Consider the following 21,195-nt stretch of genomic DNA (forward strand, 5'->3'; position numbering starts at 1 on the left):
CTCCATTCATCATATCACAATACATTAAATGTTCTTCTAAAAAGTCTTACTTTAACAATGATTGAAACATCTTCGACAAAAACACTTTACCATTGTGGGATGAAACTTGGGGACTTAACAAATGTGATAATAGTTATCAAAGTACCAGGATTATAATTTTGTACGCCAGACGCGCGTTTCGTCTACATAAGACTCATCAGTGACGCTCATATCAAAATATTTATAAAGCCAAACAAGTACAAAGTTGAAGAGCATTTAGGATCCAAAATTCCAAAAAGTTGTGCAAAATACGGCTAAGGTAATCTATTCCTGGGATAAGAAAATCCTTAGTTTTTCGAAAAAATTCAGTTTTGTAAACGGGAAATTTATAAAAATGACCACAATATTGATATTCATGTCAACACCGAAGTGTTGACTACTGGGCTGGTAATACCCTCGGGGACGAAACGTCCACCAGCAGTGGCACCCAGTGGTGTAAATAGTTATCAAAGTACCAGGATTATAATTTTGTACGCCAGACGCGTGTTTCGTCTACATAAGACTCATCAGTGATGCTCATATCAAAATATTTATAAAGCCAAACAAGTACAAACGTTTTATCCAACAGTAATGATGTTCAGTAGCATTGGTTAAATACAACGTGTTTGTGTGAGTTCTATTCTTTCTGATGTTTTTTTAATTTTTAACGGGTACTTTTTTGTATTTTTTGTATTGACTCACTCGTAAAATGTACTTTTCTGATCCACCTATTCATGATGTGATGTGAGAATACAGCTCACGTTAATAATGGCCTTCTTCTGTGCTAGTTTTACTGAAAGGCGTATGTAAGACTCAAACTTCAGGGATACAATTTATTCATATGAAGGTGTACTTCTACAATATGACTAACGTTCACTCACTTCCATCACGCATGTAAGTTGCTATGCTTTCTTTTGCCTTTTCTATCAATCCTGTTAGTTCAGTGTCTTAGTTGGTTGATTCAGTAATACTAACTTGCCATGCTTGAGTTGACCTTAAAAGTGGAATCACTGTCACCTGTTGCAAGGTTTTTTTTACCAACTGTACTAGAAGCACCTTCGATGCCTACTTTAAGTTGTCTTCTGAAATTTTACGAATCAAATGTATGTTAAGCACTTCGACTTGCCTTAAAAATGAATTAACAAATGGTTCAATAAACACTGTAGTTTTTTTCTACCATCTTTCATCTTAATAACTGGTTTCTTAGCTATGTCTTGTTGCAGTCCTTGTTCCTTTATCTTGATCTATATATAAGGTATACCACGTTTCTTTGCTTTTAGTATTAATTCATTTTTAGTGAACACTTCTGTATGGGGTAACACTTGATGCGTTTTGTCTTCAATAAGCTTAACCAACACGTCTTATGGGTTTATACTATATCCTTTTAACCCCAAATCCTTTGCCATTCGATGTAATTAGTTTTCCGTTATTTGTAAATGACCCGTTGGTATTGTCTTTATAAACCTAGCGCAACCTCTTCATTATGTATAGCATGTATATTAACTGACAATCTAGGCGTACCCGGTATGTTTTTGTTTGTTAATGTCATTGTTTATTTAATACTTACACACATATGTCTTTTATGATTTTTTTTTTTTCAATTTTACACCCCTAACCACCACTTGTAATTTTTTTAATCTAATGTTTAGATGTGAAAAGAAAAATAAGGACACGTACTACTACGCGGTTTTCTGTCTAATAAGGGTATAGGCAGTCGTACTTCTGATGAACGGTCCTTCCAACGTTCTTGTTTCGTAATACAACCCACTACAAGCCCACACCTTACTTGTTACCCGTTTTATTGACTTCAAGATTAGTAGGTAAGTATCACAAATTATTTCATCCCCACTTGTAGTGTCAATAATTTGTTTCACCTCACTTGTTGGCAGGTCCTTCCATTTTTGTTTTTCTTTTGTGTCAAAGGTATTCAGATCAATGAAATAATATTGATTATAAGATGCCTTCATAATCCTAAATATTCCTATATTCTGTTTTTTTTTCAATTTAAAAAACACCACCCGTACTCCTATTCAAATTCTAACCCTAACACCCCTTACCCTAACACACCTTACTCTAAAACCTTAAACATCTTAATGAGCAGTTTTAAATCAGACTACTTTAACTTTTACACCATGATGCTTATTTACCTGTATAATGTTACGTCATAACTTTTACTTACTAATATGACGTCACTTTTTTCACTGTCACCTTCCTACTTTCACGTTCACTGTTAATTACTAAAATTGAAAGTGTTGCAGCATTCTCTATTCTACACCACTGGTATGAACCCAGGCTATTCACTACTTTTTTTATATAATTCAGAGGCATCTGCATTACAGTGGTTCCGAAATTCATATAACGTATTTAACTTACAAACCACATATTCGGAACATCTTAGCATATCCTTACGGCAAAATTCCGATTTAATATTTTTTCTGGGATCATGGCAATCCTGACCACAATTGGGGTTAAAAGTTGTGCCTTAACATATTTCCATAATAATCATGTCAGAAAATACACAAATACAAACATTATGCTATGGTAACGTTGTTACCATAACACTATAGTGCGTGACGTTATTGTATTATTTATTAGCTATCATGACGATTAAACGTATATAGAACAAACAACGCATTTATTTTTTAACATTTATGGTGCCGTGACGGACGTTAAAGGCAATACGTGTCGTCAACAGAGCAGCATTGACGAAGCTATGGATCAAATTCGAGAAGCTGAAAGAGAATACTGAAAACGTCAAAATGGAGGAATTCAAAGCCATAGAGTATGCCGTAACCCAGAAAAAGAAGATTATTCATGATTTAAACGAGAAGATGAAAGAAATCCAACACGAGGATCACATTGAACAAGAAATTACAGACTCGGATGAGTATATGTTTGATTTAGACAGTAAACTAAAGCAAATACGAAAACTTAAGCAAACAATCAAATCCCCCAACAATAATTCTAATTTAAAAGAAAGTAAACAATGAACGCTAACACTGAATGCTATATACCTACATCAAACGCTATTTATAAAAACACATCAGCCGTTTACATGCTAAACACTAGAAAACGAATTCCATCGGAGGAAAATCCTACCGGAAATCAATCAAGCAACTTTATTGGTCCGATTTTACAATCATACAATACTCAGGAAGATTGTTCGTGTATACAACCACCAGCCCAACTACCAAATGTATTTAGTAATGTAAATCATAGATTATTTTAATTAGATAAGCCACATTTTGACGGGTATGTTTTGCAGTTGAGCACATTTTGGGACTTTTACGAATGTACCATACACTAAAATAGTAGCCTTACACCAATACAGAAATTTAGTTATCTGAAAGCCCAGCTTATAAGAACCGCCGCCAAACAATAGCAGGATTTGCGCTTACGCACACCAATTATGAGACAGCCGTTTGTTTGCTAAGAGAGAGATTTGGAAACTCACACAATTTTGTAATGCTTACATGAAATCACTCATGAGCTGACCCGCACCGACAAATGATGCATTTAGCTTGAGATCTTACGGAGACAAACTTGAATCATATGTGCGAGGATTAGAGTCACTTTGTCAAACACCTGAGATGTATGGTTCGCTTTAGTTTTGGACAAGTTACCGATTGACATGAGAAAATCTATTGCAAGAACACGCGGGAGATATAACTTGATATTGAAAAATCTACGAATAGCAATAACTAAAGAGATTGAAATACTTAAAGCTGGCGAAGGAGTCATGAATTCAGACATATTGTACGCCACTGCACTCTTTTATGGGTACGCAATCACATTCATACAAGAGCGAATTCAAAGACACACGTAAGATGGTAAATACACATACATGTATATTTTGTTTAGCTGAGCACTATCCGGCGGACTGCCCTGAAGTAACAGACGTAAACATAAGAAATCAAATTGTAAAACAGAAACAGTTATGCTTTAACTATAAAGGGTCACACTAAGTAGCCGCATGCCACTCTACTGAACGATGCAAAAAGTGTAACGGAATACATCATACTAGCATATGTAAAGGAAAAGAGGTAATTCCAGGTATGACACCGCAGCCTACAATACAATAGTCAGCAATCAACATAGCTAAAACACCAAACGAGACTACAGTAATGTATCCATCACATCAGAGTCACGAAATTCTCCCGAAAACAACAACTGCACCAGTTGTAAATAACGACCAAGAACTAGAAAGTAACATCTTATTTGACGAGGGAGCACAGCCTTCTTCAATTTTATAACTCAGAAATTAACTGATAAATTAGAAATAAATCCTACAGAAAAAGTAAGCATTCATCCGTCTGTGATTTGAAATTTATCCCAGAAGGTTCGCAACTTAGACACTGCAACAATACAGTTACAGACCGACACAGGAGAAAAAGTCCACATCGACACACTCATTGTTCCAGAGATTGCCGTTCCGATTTAAAACAAGATTTCACAGACTACAAGGAACTTTCCACATTTAAACTTAAGTACAGAACGTTTCGAAATTGACTTACTCATAGGCACCGACTACTACTGGTAAATTATCGAGGACAGAGTTATAAGAGGAAAATGACCAATCGTTGTACAGTCAAAGTTCGGATGTGTGTTATCAGGACTAATCAATAGAAACATCAACCATCCGACAACATCTATAGCTCTGGTAAACGTCATTGAAGACAAGAACGCAGCGAAAAAGGAAAGTCCACGGCAAAGTTGCTATGGAAACATGACCGTTCAGATGATATACCTTCAGGCACGACCGTTGCCAAAAGAAGACCAGAAGACACATCACAATGGCTCGTACAAAGTAGATCGCACATGAACCCACTTAAGGAAAATTTCAAAGAAAGTAACTTGCTACCTAGACGAACGAACACACCCTCAACTGGTAGAGTCAAGCACCCAAATAGATACAAGAAAGGAACTTACAACGCATAAAGAAAATTACAGCTGAGTGATGCTACAGTAGGCGGCAGAAGAAAAGTACATGAATGGACTATGAGATAAACTTTAGTTGTGATCAGTTAAGGTTAAGGAACTAGATTATTTTATTTGAGATGGACATAAATTTAAATTTCTTTTATCTATATTGTGAACTTACATTTTCTTACAATTTTTCGTTACATACTTCGGAAAACACGCAAGGTACAAACATTATGCTATGGTAACGTTGTAACTATAACGCTATAGTAAGTGATGTTATTGTATTATTCATTACACAGAGGTTCAAAGGTACCCCTTAACGCAATTTTCCGTATTAACCATATGCATACATTCGGTACTTTTCGGCATATACCAACGGCAAAGTTCCGCAACGGACCTAGCTCATTTTAAAGGTATTGACCCAAGCTATTCCCCACTTAAATATTTTTCTGGGATCCGGGCCCGTCTGGCCACCACAGAGGTTCAAAGTTGCCAATTTACGTATTTTCCATATTAACCACACATTCGATACTCCTCGACATATCCCTACGGCAAAGTTCCAAACCGGACCTAGCTCATTTTAAAGGTATTGACCCAAGCTATTCCCCACTTAAATATTTTTCTGGGATCCGGGCCCGTCTGGCCGCCACAGAGGTTCAAAGGTGCCCCTTAACGTAATTTTCCGTATTAACCATATGCATACATTCGGTACTTTTCGGCATATACCAACGGCAAAGTTCCGAACCGGACCTAGCTCATTTTAAAGGTATTGACCCAAGCTATTCCCCACTTAAATATTTTTCTGGGATCCGGGCCCGTCTGGCCACCACAGAGGTTCAAAGGTGCCCCTTAACGTAATTTTCCGTATTAACCATATGCATACATTCGGTACTTTTCGGCATATACCAACGGCAAAGTTCCGAACCGGACCTAGCTCATTTTAAAGGTATTGACCCAAGCTATTCCCCACTTAAATATTTTTCTGGGATCCGGGCCCGTGTGGCCACCACAGAGGTTCAAAGGTGCCCCTTAACGTAATTTTCCGTATTAACCATATGCATACATTCGGTACTTTTCGGCATATACCAACGGCAAAGTTCCGAACCGGACCTAGCTCATTTTAAAGGTATTGACCCAAGCTATTCCCCACTTAAATATTTTTCTGGGATCCGGGCCCGTCTGGCCACCACAGAGGTTCAAAGGTGCCCCTTAACGTAATTTTCCGTATTAACCATATGCATACATTCGGTACTTTTCGGCATACACCAACGGCAAAGTTCCGAACCGGACCTAGCTCATTTTAAAGGTATTGACCCAAGCTATTCCCCACTTAAATATTTTTCTGGGATCCGGGCCCGTCTGGCCACCACAGAGGTTCAAAGGTGCCCCTTAACGTAATTTTCCGTATTAACCATATGCATACATTCGGTACTTTTCGGCATATACCAACGGCAAAGTTCCGAACCGGACCTAGCTCATTTTAAAGGTATTGACCCAAGCTATTCCCCACTTAAATATTTTTCTCGGATCCGGGCCCGTCTGGCCACCACAGAGGTTCAAAGGTGCCCCTTAACGTAATTTTCCGTATTAACCATATGCATACATTCGGTACTTTTCGGCATATACCAACGGCAAAGTTCCGAACTGGACCTAGCTCATTTTAAAGGTATTGACCCAAGCTATTCCCCACTTAAATATTTTTCTGGGATCCGGGCCCGTGTGGCCACCACAGAGGTTCAAAGGTGCCCCTTAACGTAATTTTCCGTATTAACCATATGCATACATTCGGTACTTTTCGGCATATACCAACGGCAAAGTTCCGAACCGGACCTAGCTCATTTTAAAGGTATTGACCCAAGCTATTCCCCACTTCAATATTTTTCTGGGATCCGGGCTCGTCTGGCCGCCACAGAGGTTCAAAGGTGCCCTTAACGTAATTTTCCGTATTAACCATATGCATACATTCGGTACTTTTCGGCATATACCAACGGCAAAGTTCCGAACCGGACCTAGCTCATTTTAAAGGTATTGACCCAAGCTATTCCCCACTTAAATATTTTTCTGGGATCCGGGCCTGTCTGGCCACCACAGAGGTTCAAAGGTGCCCCTTAACGTAATTTTCCGTATTAACCATATGCATACATTCGGTACTTTTCGGCATATACCAACGGCAAAGTTCCGAACCGGACCTAGCTCATTTTAAAGGTATTGACCCAAGCTATTCCCCACTTAAATATTTTTCTGGGATCCGGGCCCGTCTGGCCACCACAGAGGTTCAAAGTTGCCAATTTACGTATTTTCCATATTAACCACACATTCGATACTCCTCGACATATCCCTACGGCAAAGTTCCAAACCGGACCTAGCTCATTTTAAAGGTATTGACCCAAGCTATTCCCCACTTAAATATTTTTCTGGGATCCGGGCCCGTCTGGCCGCCACAGAGGTTCAAAGGTGCCCCTTAATGTAATTTTCCGTATTAACCATATGCATACATTCGGTACTTTTCGGCATATACCAACGGCAAAGTTCCGAACCGGACCTAGCTCATTTTAAAGGTATTGACCCAAGCTATTCCCCACTTAAATATTTTTCTGGGATCCGGGCCCGTCTGGCCACCAGAGAGGTTCAAAGGTGCCCCTTAACGTAATTTTCCGTATTAACCATATGCATACATTCGGTACTTTTCGGCATATACCAACGGCAAAGTTCCGAACCGGACCTAGCTCATTTTAAAGGTATTGACCCAAGCTATTCCCCACTTAAATATTTTTCTGGGATCCGGGCCCGTCTGGCCACCACAGAGGTTCAAAGGTGCCCCTTAACGTAATTTTCCGTATTAACCATATGCATACATTCGGTACTTTTCGGCATATACCAACGGCAAAGTTCCGAACCGGACCTAGCTCATTTTAAAGGTATTGACCCAAGCTATTCCCCACTTAAATATTTTTCTGGGATCCGGGCCCGTCTGGCCACCACAGAGGTTCAAAGGTGCCCCTTAACGTAATTTTCCGTATTAACCATATGCATACATTCGGTACTTTTCGGCATATACCAACGGCAAAGTTCCGAACCGGACCTAGCTCATTTTAAAGGTATTGACCCAAGCTATTCCCCACTTAAATATTTTTCTGGGATCCGGGCCCGTCTGGCCACCACAGAGGTTCAAAGTTGCCAATTTACGTATTTTCCATATTAACCACACATTCGGTACTCCTCGACATATCCCTACGGCAAAGTTCCAAACTGGACCTAGCTCATTTTAAAGGTATTGACCCAAGCTATTCCCCACTTAAATATTTTTCTGGGATCCGGGCCCGTCTGGCCACCACAGAGGTTCAAAGGTGCCCGTTAACGTAATTTTCCGTATTAACCATATGCATACATTCGGTACTTTTCGGCATATACCAACGGCAAAGTTCCGAACCGGACCTAGCTCATTTTAAAGGTATTGACCCAAGCTATTCCCCACTTAAATATTTTTCTGGGATCCGGGCCCGTCTGGCCACCACAGAGGTTCAAAGGTGCCCCTTAACGTAATTTTCCGTATTAACCATATGCATACATTTGGTACTTTTCGGCATACACCAACGGCAAAGTTCCGAACCGGACCTAGCTCATTTTAAAGGTATTGACCGAAGCTATTCCCCACTTAAATATTTTTCTGGGATCCGGGCCCGTCTGGCCACCACAGAGGTTCAAAGGTGCCCCTTAACGTAATTTTCCGTATTAACCATATGCATACATTCGGTACTTTTCGGCATATACCAACGGCAAAGTTCCGAACCGGACCTAGCTCATTTTGAAGGTATTGACCCAAGCTATTCCCCACTTAAATATTTTTCTGGGATCCGGGCCCGTCTGGCCACCACAGAGGTTCAAAGTTGCCAATTTACGTATTTTCCATATTAACCACACATTCGGTACTCCTCGACATATCCCTACGGCAAAGTTCCAAACCGGACCTAGCTCATTTTAAAGGTATTGACCCAAGCTATTCCCCACTTAAATATTTTTCTGAGATCCGAGCCCGTCTGGCCACCACAGAGGTTCAAAGGTGCCCCTTAACGTAATTTTCTGTATTAACCATATGCATACATTCGGTACTTTTCGGCATATACCAACGGCAAAGTTCCGAACCGGACCTAGCTCATTTTAAAGGTATTGACCCAAGCTATTCCCCACTTAAATATTTTTCTGGGATCCGGGCCCGTCTGGCCACCACAGAGGTTCAAAGGTGCCCCTTAACGTAATTTTCCGTATTAACCATATGCATACATTCGGTACTTTTCAGCATATACCAACGGCAAAGTTCCGAACCGGACCTAGCTCATTTGAAAGGTATTGACCCAAGCTATTCCCCACTTAAATATTTTTCTGGGATCCGGGCCCGTCTGGCCACCACAGAGGTCCAAAGTCGTCTTAGGGTGGTCACCTTCATTTAAGCAGTCTCTGGTAGGTGTTCAATATTAATTTCTTTTCTTGTTTGGCTTTCCATAAGTATTTCTATGTATATTTCTATATGTTTCTGGAGTAATTGGATTTTGTTTCATATTTTATATATTAAATTACATCTTTGGTGAATCCTCTGTTATGTTTTATTGATAAAAATCTATATAACGTAAAGACAAATATATAACTTGTATCAGGGTTTATATTCGAGGACAACGAAATGTATGACAGCTTGAAGGGGTCATAGAATGGTATCTTTTCCCTCAGGCTTTATAGTGATTTTCAACTAAATTTAAATATTGAACCGACGGCTAGCAGATATTGAATATCAATTATCGAATGTCAAATAAAGGACAGACCGCTTACATACATATTTAAAACGGAATGAAATGCTTTAGAAATTAGCAGAAACCGTGAAATTGTCGATTTCCGCTGTTAGATTGCATTTAACTAAGATTTAGCGATTTTTGGAACGTTTGAGCCTCACGCAGTTTTTTGGTTTTTAGACATATCGTCAAAATTGGCTGCTGGAAAAAAGTGGCTGCTATCTTGATTGGCCGATAAAAGTGGCTGCCAGCTTGAGTCTGGTTTTGTAACTTGCACCTTTGTAGTTTCAACATTCTTAATCGGTAAACTGTCAGTTTGTTTAATACTTGTAACTGTGCAATTTCATAATGCTTCATTCGTAAATTGTCGATTTGTAACTTGTATCTTTGTATCAAAATTCAACATTCTTCATTTGTTAATTGTCAATTTGTAACAAGTTACAAATTAACAATTTAGGAATTAACAATTTAGAAGTTACACAGTTACAAGTTACGAATTGACAAATAACGAATTAAGAAATTTGACCCCGTTGGCTTTCCATAACTTAAGGTTGTATATTTTCTTTGTAGAACTGGTCGTCCAAGTGAAGCTGTCGGTAGAGCAACTATAGGAGAGAAAGAACCAGCAAAATTATCTGTCAAGTTTTCCAGGTGTAAGTATATTATATTTAATGATTATTTTGATTAGAAAATGTGCAATTTAATATTCTTTTTGTTGTACATATTATTGCGAAATGCTAGTGTTACAATTACTTTTTTTACGTCGATGTTGCAGCGATAGATGATTTTGTGCTGAAGCAGCGTAAAGCAACCAACCATCAGTCAAAAGTTCATCCCATTATCAATGTTCTACTGATATTGGTGCAAAATTGGATATCTTGATGAAAAAGTCATATGAAGGAAAAACTACTTTTTATACGACCGCAAAAATTGAAAATTTTTTGGTCGTATATTAATATCACGTTGGCGTCGTCGTCCGTAGTCGTCGTAGTCGTCGTCGGCGTCCGAAGACTCTTGGTTTCGCACTATAACTTTAGTATAAGTGAATAGAAATCTATGAAATTTAAACACAAGGTTTATGACTATAAAAGGAAGGTTGGGATTGAGTTTGGAAGTTTTGGTCCCAACAGTTTGGGAATTAGGGGCCAAATAAGGGCCCAAATAAGCATTTTCTTGGTTTTCGCACTATAACTTTAGTTTAAGTACATAGAAATCTATGAAATTTTGACACAAGGTTTATGACTACTAAAGGAAGGAAGGGATTGATTTTGGGAGTTTTGGTCCCAACAATTTAGGAATAAGGGGCCCAAAGGGTCCAAAATCTAACTTTGTTTGAATTCATAAAAAATTGAATAATTGGGGTTCTTTGATATGCCGAATCTAACTGTGTATGTAGATTCTTAATTTTTGGTCCCATTTTCAAATTGGTCTACATTAAGGTCCAAAGGGTCTTAAATTAAACTAAGTTTGATTTTAACAAAAAAAGAATTCTTAGGGTTCTTTGATATGCTGAATCTAAACATGTACTTAGATTTGTTATTATTGGCCCAGTTTTCAAGTTGGTCCAAATTGGGGTCCAAAATTAAACTTTGTTTGATTTCAACAAAAATTGAATTCTTGGGGGTTTTTGATATGCTGAATCTAAACATGTACTTAGATTTTTTATTATGGACCCAGTTTTCAAATTGGTCCAAATCGTGGTCCAAAATTAAACTTTGTTTGATTTCAACAAAAATTGAATCCTTGGGGTTCTTTGATGTACTGAATCTAAACCTGTATTTAGATTTTTGATTATAGGCCCAGTTTTCAAGTTGGTCCAAATTGCGGTCCAAAATTAAACTTTGTTTGATTTCAACAAAATTGTATATATGGGTTCTTTGATATATGCTTGATCTAACCATGTATTTAGATTTTTTATGTTTGGGCCCGGTTATCAGATTGGTCCACATTGAGGTCTAAAGGGTCCACAATTGAACTTTATTTGATTTCATCAAAAATTGAATTCTTGGGGTTCTTTGATATGCTGAATCTGGACCATAATAGATAATGTCCAATTTAAAATTAAATTTTTTTAAGTTTAAGTTCTTAGACCACATTCCTTATGTGTCAGAAACCTGTCTTGTGTCAACTATTTAATCACAATCCAAATTCAGAGCTGTATCAAGCTTGAATTTTGTGTCCATACTTACCCCAATGTTCAGGGTTCGAACTCTGCGGTCGTATAAAGCTGCGCCCTGCGGAGCATCTGGTTTTTATTCTTTTGGGGAATAAAGGATATTTCTACTCATATGTAAATGTAAAGTTATTGATGCGTTGAATGCAGACATAAATAATTCAGATTAAATTAAACTGCTGAATTCAAATAGCTTTACATGATGAAATTAAATCAAATATTTAAAAAAAAAAATTATCAACACAAGCATGTCTTGTGTTCGAGATTAAAATTTGCTATTGATCAAGCTGCTGCAAAGTTATCGCCATCTGCCGGCTAATGATCAATCGTCCTTTTTATTTTTAGCCATGGCGTTGTCAGTTTAATTTTAGTTTATGACTTGAATGTCCCTCTGGTATCGTTTGCCCTTCTAGTGCAACAATTGTTTACAGACTTACTTAGGATTGAATGGGGTTTACATAACAGGTTAATGGAATGTTTGTTTCTTAGCATTCAAGGGAAGTGATTATTAAATGCATTTTTGGAACGATAACAGAATAGAGAATAATGGACAACAGTCGCGGCAGAATAAGCATACGGGACTAAATAAATAATGGGGTAAACATACTAATGATTGAGAATAATGGACAAAATAAATAAAGTGTAGAGAAAAATTGGTATAAAAACAAAGAATTAAGAAATCCAGATCATCATTGTTGTACAATTATAGTTGAAAAGTTATACATTCCCACATTGAAAGATATGTTAGACATCCAATATGTTTTATTTATATTTATTTATAGTCCAACCAGCAGGAGCCTATTGGGTTTTAGACACAGATTATGACACCTACTCCTTGGTTTGGTCTTGTAGCGACTTCTATTTTGCAAGAGCAGGTACTGTACTAACTGTGTCGCCAGCACAGATTATTTAATACAATTTGTTGTTATTATAACCGGAAGAAAAGTGACATTATGAACTTTTACCGTAATGAGAAAAGTGCTTTATATGAACTCTCGTTTTAAATTGATGTTTATTAATATGGACTCTCGTTTTGAATTGAATATTTCTCATTTTATAATATATGATAATAATCGGATAACTTTCTTCCAGTTAAACTTAGAAAAATATCGATAATTGCTTCTTTTGGAGTTGAGTGTAAGTTTCGCATTTTTTGAGACATTGGATTAAGTTGTAAAATAGTAAATCTATAATATCTTTGGGTATTTGAAATAAAGAAAGATTATAATTAAGAATAAAGAAACATTTAAAACAAGAAATATTCAACTTAAAACTAAAACGAGAAATATTCAATTTAAAACGAGAGTCCATATTAATAAATATTAAATTTAAAACGAGAGTTCATATAAATATTCAATTTAAAACGAGAGTTAATATACATATTCAATTTAAAACGAGAGGTCATATACATATTCAATTCAAAACGATAGTTCATATGCATACTCAATTTAAAACGAGAACTCATATACATATTCAATTTAAAACGAGAGTTCATATAAAGCACTTTTCTTAGGATGGTAAAAGTTCCTAATGTCACTTTTCTTCTGGTTTTATTATGGACGACAAGATTTTAATGGAACTTGGTGTTTGTAATGAGATTTAACATGGTTTTACATCGTCTTACTAGTCATTGACATATCTTAGTCTAGTATATGAAGAAACAGGTGAATACTTTGAAAATACACACATAGGCAGGAGCTATTAACTATATATCTCAAAATACTATGTAACACACGTACATATTCCATTTAAACTAACGCATTAATTAAAATGTTTTTGAAGGGTTAAAATATTTCTTTCTCCACTAGTGCCAATCTTTTTTTAAAACAATTTCCAAAATGTCTAATGAAATTTTATGTGGATTTTGGGAGAAGGCATTTACTTGATATTCAAATGATCCGAAAAGCAACTTACTATATTCTCTTACCATGTTTAAAAAAAGGTATAACAAAAATACCGGATTTCAAGGAAGTTTAAGGTGGTACCCAACACTTTAACTAAAATTAATTTGGCTCGTTTAATTTTCTTAAAATTTTGGCAAAGTATTTACGTTGACCCCTTGACAAAAATATAAAAATTTTAAATATTTTGAACCAACCGTTTTATCAAAAAAATTACACTGGTTATATATAGCAATTTGACAAACACTAATTTTCATCATTGAGATGCTTAATATCCCTTTAACAACACAACGTTATTAAAACGTTTAGCTGATTTTATCTCCCTGTAGTGTTAGGTACCACCTTAAAAAAAAAAGAAGAGAAATCCGTAAAAACTGACAAAATCAGACGTGATCAATCAATGGAACGCATATGAAACAACTGGCATATTCCTGACTTTGAACGGACATTTTCCGACGAAAACAGCATGGTGTTCTTTTACTATGTAGCTAGTTCGTTTTTTTTTCCAATTTGTTTATATTCCAGACAAGTTAAACGGTTAATTGATAAAAGAATGCGATTTAGAAATAAGAAGATGTGGCATGATTTCCAATGAGACAAGTATTCACTAAAGGTCAAATGAAAAGGTCAAATGAAGTGGTGGTGAGTAAATCACTGTGACATTAATCAAAAACACACCAGCCAATGCATTGTTAAGATTTCTTCACAGACACACACAAAACAGTTCAATTGCAAAAAAAAAAAAAAACAGTTAAGAACATGACTTGTATATTCTCCATACCGTAGTAATACAAATTGGAAGCACAAAAGACTGAGCTTCAAACAGTTTTTATTTACATTGTCTCTTTGCGTAAGGGACGACATCAAAAGTTCAATGTAGGATAAAAAAAACTTAATTCACATAGTTTTTTCACTGACACCCCTACCCCCCTCTTAACTTAATTTGGGAAAAATTGATTTACCAATAGGGATATATGTAAAAATCGATTTTAGATATTCAAAACTTGAAGAATTTTAACCCCCCCCCCCCCACCCCTCTGGCAATATTTCAGCCCATAGAAATCATTAATTATCTTTTTTTAACTGTATTCCGATTTTACAACCCGTGCATCATAAACTGCAAATTAATTCTCATAATTTGAATTCAAGTTATTCTTTTGAAATATTGAAGTAAGCCAAACAACGAGGAATCTTTAGTTGAACATACACAAACAAACCTATAATTGATAAAAACATACAAGACAAACATATATACGTGCGCTGATTGACAGCAGTGTAAAGTATGTCAGTACTATACACTATTTTGTTACATGTATACAACAGACAATGTATGGTCACCATACGGCTTTCAAAAATGAGCAAATTGGAAACAGCATAGTCAGCGATAAATTGCTCTGAAATTACACAAGTCATACAATCCAATCCAAACACAATAACTTAAGCCTGGTCTAGGAACAAAACAATAAACGAAAACAAATATGATATAAAGCAATCATTATATACGACAACCCCTAAATTACAGGCTGCACACAACGGGCAGGTACGTATCGAATGGAACAGATTTAACTTAATTTTTTGCCGCTTATCCCTCTTCTAGCATACCGTTGGCAGTGGTGTTATATTACAATATAAAAACAAGCTATAAAAATCAGTTAACTATTTGGTTTTTGCTTTTGGAATTTTTGCCATATTGTCATGTCGGGGCTTTTAAAAGCGGAAGTTTTGCTCATTATTGAAAATCCTACTGAGACCTATAGTTTCTAACATACATGTCGTTTGAATTCTGGATGAAATGTTTCCTATCGGCAAGCATATTACATTCTGAGTGCTTGTTTTTAAAAATGTGTACTAGTTTTCCCCATCTGAAGTTTATTTTATCTGATTAAAAAAGACAAAAGGCATGTATTTTATAGTCTTTGAGAACTATCGAGAAATAAGAAGTTGGGCTCCATTAAACATTGTCAATAAATTACACACAATACATATAATGTTATTTGCTTTATACCCAGTAGCAAATCTTTGACTAAATTAATATTCAGGACAGACATGTAACATATACACGTTTAATCATAACCCTATAGTTAGCCTTTTCAGAATCTAAAGAATCATGGGTAATTTCATTGTTCGTACCCCAAAATGAAAATAACGCCGCGTCATTGGTTAAATTTCCATTGTTTATGACATTTTTAACCAATCAGGACGTCGTGGTGTACACTTTTGAAAATATTACCCAGGATGCATTAGATTCTGAAACGGCGAGTTAGGCATTGATAACCGCAGGTTGATGAGAGTATTGATAAATATATTAAGAGGTATTAACTGAAAGGATTTAAAAAAAAGTCTCAGATATTTCACTTCTTTCAAACGAAACGTCAATATGTTTAGAATACTTATCTAGTTTAACTCAAGATATATACATATAACTAGATTCGGGTATGCATGCATCTTAATAATTGACGATTCATAGAACTCGAGTTCTATTGTTTACATTCCTTGCCTACCAGTTTTGGTTTGAACGGGTCGAATACAGCTTAATATAGCTCTTCAGACGCATTAAATTTATAAGGTGTCAGTTTCATTTTGCATAAACTTTTGATAGACATTTGTACTATTAAAACTGTATTTGCTTCAAAACTGCTATAATATTGTAGTTTATAATAATTCACACTCTGGCCTTTGTTAAATTTATATCATTGTATCATTGTAATTTTAGTTTCTTGTGTATATTTCGGTTGGGGTTTAGTATTTCCATTCTCAATTTATTTGTTACAGAGTTTGTCTTTAGTGCCGTGTTGACACAGTAGAGTGTTAATGCTCTTATAATATACTAGATTAGGGAGTGTGTATCCTAGCAAAAACTTCTCTAGTCGGGTTGCTGTCTCTTTAAAAAATTCCCCATTTCTTTTCTCAGTTTTATCTTTACTTTTTTGTTTCCTATTTTATAGAAATTGCTTGGATACTGACACGAGACCGTAATGGTGTAGACGAAACAACAACAAACAGATTAAAGAACATTCTACAAACGTATCACATTGACACAACCTCGTTTAGAAAAACCGATCAAATTGGTTGCGCGTAAAACAATGGATATTAAATAAATATATATATATATATATATATATATATATATATTATTTGAAAATGGTACATATAACATGTAATGTATATATAACATATAGATAAGTTTATCCAAGTAAACTGGGTGTATGTTAAACATGGGACATACTTCAAAAACATTTAAAAAATAGTTTTGATTTTGTCATTAATTAAATATTACTGTTTTATTTCCTTATTCTTTCATTCTGGCACCATCAACGTTTGTAATGTGCCAAATATTTATTTTACGTTGTTTGCGACTTTTGATTGGATGCAGGCAGTTACGACTGCATCCAATGAAAATCATAACCTAGTAGATCCACAATTCTTACTTAATCCGCAAAGGGTAACGGAAAGGGGGTGGGTCGTATCCCCTGGCTAGCGAAAATGGATATATCCCTATTATACACTTGTATAAACGTTTACTTTTATTTTTTAATGAAAAAAAGCAGAACCAATTCTTTCAATTTGTCTTTTAGTTTTGAATGGATAATACTGGTGTGAAGTGAAGAAAAGATAACATGATCTCTGGAATAAATTGTGCGACATGAAAAAATTCAATGATAACGTTTTCTTGGCGTTTCCTCTTGCGAATACTTGAATATAAAAAAAAAGAAGTGGTATGATTGCCAATGACAAAACTCTCCACAAAAGATCAAATGACACAGAAATTAACAACTATATGTCATCGTACGGCTTTCAACAATGAGCGAAGCCCATACTGCATAGTCAGCTATAAAATGCCCCAAAATGACAATGTAAAACAATTCAAACGAGAAAACTAACGGCCTAATTTCAGAACAAATAATAAACGAAAACAAATATGTAACACATTAACAAACAACAACCATTGAATTACAGGCTCCTGATTTTGGACAGGCAGGGTTAAACATGTTAGCGACATGTTATAACTAATCATCCTGTTTTAACAACAAGAGTTTAAAACACCAAATTGAAAATGTATATAAAACAGACATATAATCATACATATGTTGTCATAAGGTTACCTTATCAACGAAATGTACTAAGATACCACCTCTTTTGTATATGCACCGACAGAAAAGACCCAATAGACAAACGCAGACTGTAACAAATAATAAACAACAAATTTAAGATTTCGATTAAGCTGTGCTAACCGTGGTAATATTTTTAATTTCTGTCAGTTTTTATTGGCTCAAATTCGGGTTGATTTACAGTTTGGTGTAGTGCATATAAATGTAAATTGTTGAAGGAGGCTCCCGCAGGGTCAAAAACGACCTGCGACCTCTGGGCTTTTTAGAGGCGACTTCCGACCTGAGGGCCTTCTAAAAACGACCTGCGACCTTTAAAATTTGGAAAATAACGACCTCCAATCGACTTCCGTCCTCTGTGTTGAAAAAAAAGACATGCGACCTGTTCATTTCCCTAAAAACGACCTCTCGACGAATTTAAAAGCGACCTTGCGACCTGAGGGGGGTACCCTGTGGGAGCCTCTTGAAGACGGTATAATACTCATCAGATGTCCGTTTGTTTATTTGTGTTGTCAGATACTGTCGTATTAGTATATATTTACCGCACTCCAATTTTCAATAACATCACGTTAGAACATTAAACAATCAAATCACATGCGAACACATTTTTATTGATACATTCTTGTGACTTTAAATCAAATAAATCAGAAGGAATATTTGAATATTTTGTCACATATTAATTTGTCATTAGTCTGAACTCAGTCATTTATATCTTAGCGTTTCCAACCATGTCCGCCATTTCCACCATTCCAACGACCACCGTTTCCTCCACTACCTCCATATAGACCGTTTCCTCCATTACCACCATTCCAACGACCACCATCTCCACCTCTCCCATTATTCCAAGCGTTTCCTCCATTACCACCATCCCAAACACCACCATCTCCACCTCTCCCATAGTTTCCTTGAAAATTAAATGCATGATTATTTATTTAGGTGAAGAGTCAAAATTAATCGATTCTTCGGTAATAAAAATTATTAGTTAATTACAATAAATATGCTAGCGGTATCAAGTATTTATATGAAGAAACATTCTTACAAAACCTACTCAAACACAAAAGGAATTCTTTAATTTACGTTCAGGTATAGTGGTGAAGTCCTGAAAAAACCAGCATTTCATTTTTTTTCCATCAAAGCTTTTCCGAGGTAACTTTACTGACACTAAGAATGCTACTGATGATAGAAGGTTCGCTTGAAATCTATTTAAAATTAACACCGAGGGACGACTTCAAACTGAATGTCAAGTTTCGATCTAATAGTTGTAACATATCTTCGTCCCAATCGTGTGACATATTTATGTCTCAATTGATGATTTGCGCACGCATAAGTTAAACATGTTAAACAATACGAACTATAGTATTATCATTATCGTATTGACAAAGCTGTTGCATAATTCCGAGATGTTTCTTTTACACTGATCATTCATAGCCTTAAAATTCTTTTATAAATAAATAATTTAAATAGATTTTGACGTTAGCAAATTGTGTAAACATGTTAGACGTGATCTAAATTTGGTTGATGTTATACTTTTTGTATTTTAAACTTGTGATACAGCGGAATTATAAAAGTACGCTTATTGGCAAATGAATAAGATCAAGAATAAGATTAAGTGCTTTAAGAACATTTGAAGAAATGAAGAAATAAATACTGATGGCTATATATTAATTAACTTGAAATTCCATTTACATGATCTGTTCGTAGAATACTTTTAAACAAAAACTCTTCAGTATTGTGAAAAAGAGAATTTAGACTTCTAAAACCATGTGAACAATATAAATACTAATTGATATACTTACGCCTATACCAAGCTGTTCCAGAAACTGATACAACCAGACATAAAACTAAGATGATTGAAAACTTCATTTTCCTCTAAATTTCTAGCTTGAGAGAGGAGTATAGATGTTTTATAGTCTTGATAAGGCCATACAAACACGGATACAAGTAAGGCAACGGGATGTGTTTTAATTTATATGTATAGTTTACGTCAATCATGTGAAGATTTCCGATACTTGAGCACAATGATTGTTTTGTTGGTTGTACAATAAGACAAAATGATCGCTGAATAGGTACAACCTTCTATTGTCATGCTTATATTTTGTTAGTATAAGGAAAAAGGAAAATAAAAAGAAAGGAAATTCATTATTGTCGAGAGTTCTGAGTGTCTTATAGTATTATTTTACTTGAAAACATATACAGGAAACAACAAAGCTACCAGGCTTAAGAATTTGTACGTTAGACTCGCCTTATGTAAAAAAAAAGAGTGACTCTTTTCACTTTTCTCTCAATCATTTTAGAGGTCATAATAAAATAAGGCACTATCTAAAATAAAATAAGTTATAGCAAAATCTTTTCCATAACTTTTATAATGTTAACTTATTCATTAGTGTACGGTAGAAATATTAGGACAGTAGTGAAGATAAAAAAAAAAATAACGAAAGTGGTTAATACGACATAGAATGTTATGTTAACGATATATAAATATGGTAAGTATATAGTTATCAAAGGTATCAGACTTATAATTTGATACGCCGACGCGCATTTCGTCAACATAAAACTCAGCGTCGACGCTAAGATCAAAATAGTTAGAAAGCCAAACAAGTATAAAAAAGAGCATGCTTTAATAAAAAAAAAGTTTATCGTTTTAATGCACATGTTAATACATTATTAGTTTCGATTATATTGAAGTCATTTGAAACTTGAAGTTAAAAAAATCTAGAAACTGATACAACCAAACAAGCCCCTAAGTTGAGAGAAGTCTTCATTTTCCTCTAAATATGTAAACTTAAATCTTAATTTTTTCAACTGTTCACAAAAGTTCAAATGAAGTGGATAAATGCAAGTATAGGCAACCATACGACCTTCAACTATGAGAAAAATTTAACACCGAATAGTAAAAAAAATCAAAAATATATGTCATCATCAACAACAAAAAAATTATATTCGAAACACCTATATACAATAATTATTATACTTTGATTCAAACTTATACATATATATATATATATATATAACAAACTATACAAGTCTTGTCAAATTTACAATACTGTCTTCAATAGCAACATGAATCAACGAATAGCTTTTAATCGATTAATTTGTACCGATTGAAAAAAAAGATACTTTTTATTCTTCAATTGACCTTTCTATTATACCAAAAACCGGTTGACATATAACATAAAGCGATTTGCATATACTATACACATTTATATTCTTCTAGTATCCTGGCTCTGTTGCAAGCGTACAGTTATGTTCAAGTTACTATTTACATCATAGTTCAATTTGGGGATCTCATTGCG

The 21,195-nt window shown here is 35.3% G+C and overlaps 1 protein-coding gene across 1 annotated transcript in view; it reads left to right on the forward strand.

The window, feature by feature from the left end:
• Positions 1-17,080, forward strand: part of LOC143052542 (apolipoprotein D-like) — a 41,965-nt gene extending 24,885 nt beyond the window's left edge. The window contains exons 3-5 of the mRNA XM_076225594.1: positions 10,293-10,375; positions 12,678-12,770; positions 16,742-17,080. Coding sequence (XP_076081709.1) covers positions 10,293-10,375; positions 12,678-12,770; positions 16,742-16,875 — 310 coding nt within the window. The 3' untranslated portion in view covers positions 16,876-17,080. The remainder of the gene's footprint in view (positions 1-10,292; positions 10,376-12,677; positions 12,771-16,741) is intronic.
• The last annotated feature ends 4,115 nt before the right edge of the window (positions 17,081-21,195 follow it).

Source organism: Mytilus galloprovincialis, chromosome 11 (genome assembly GCF_965363235.1).
Source record: "Mytilus galloprovincialis chromosome 11, xbMytGall1.hap1.1, whole genome shotgun sequence".
Taxonomy (NCBI): Eukaryota; Metazoa; Mollusca; class Bivalvia; order Mytilida; family Mytilidae; genus Mytilus; species Mytilus galloprovincialis.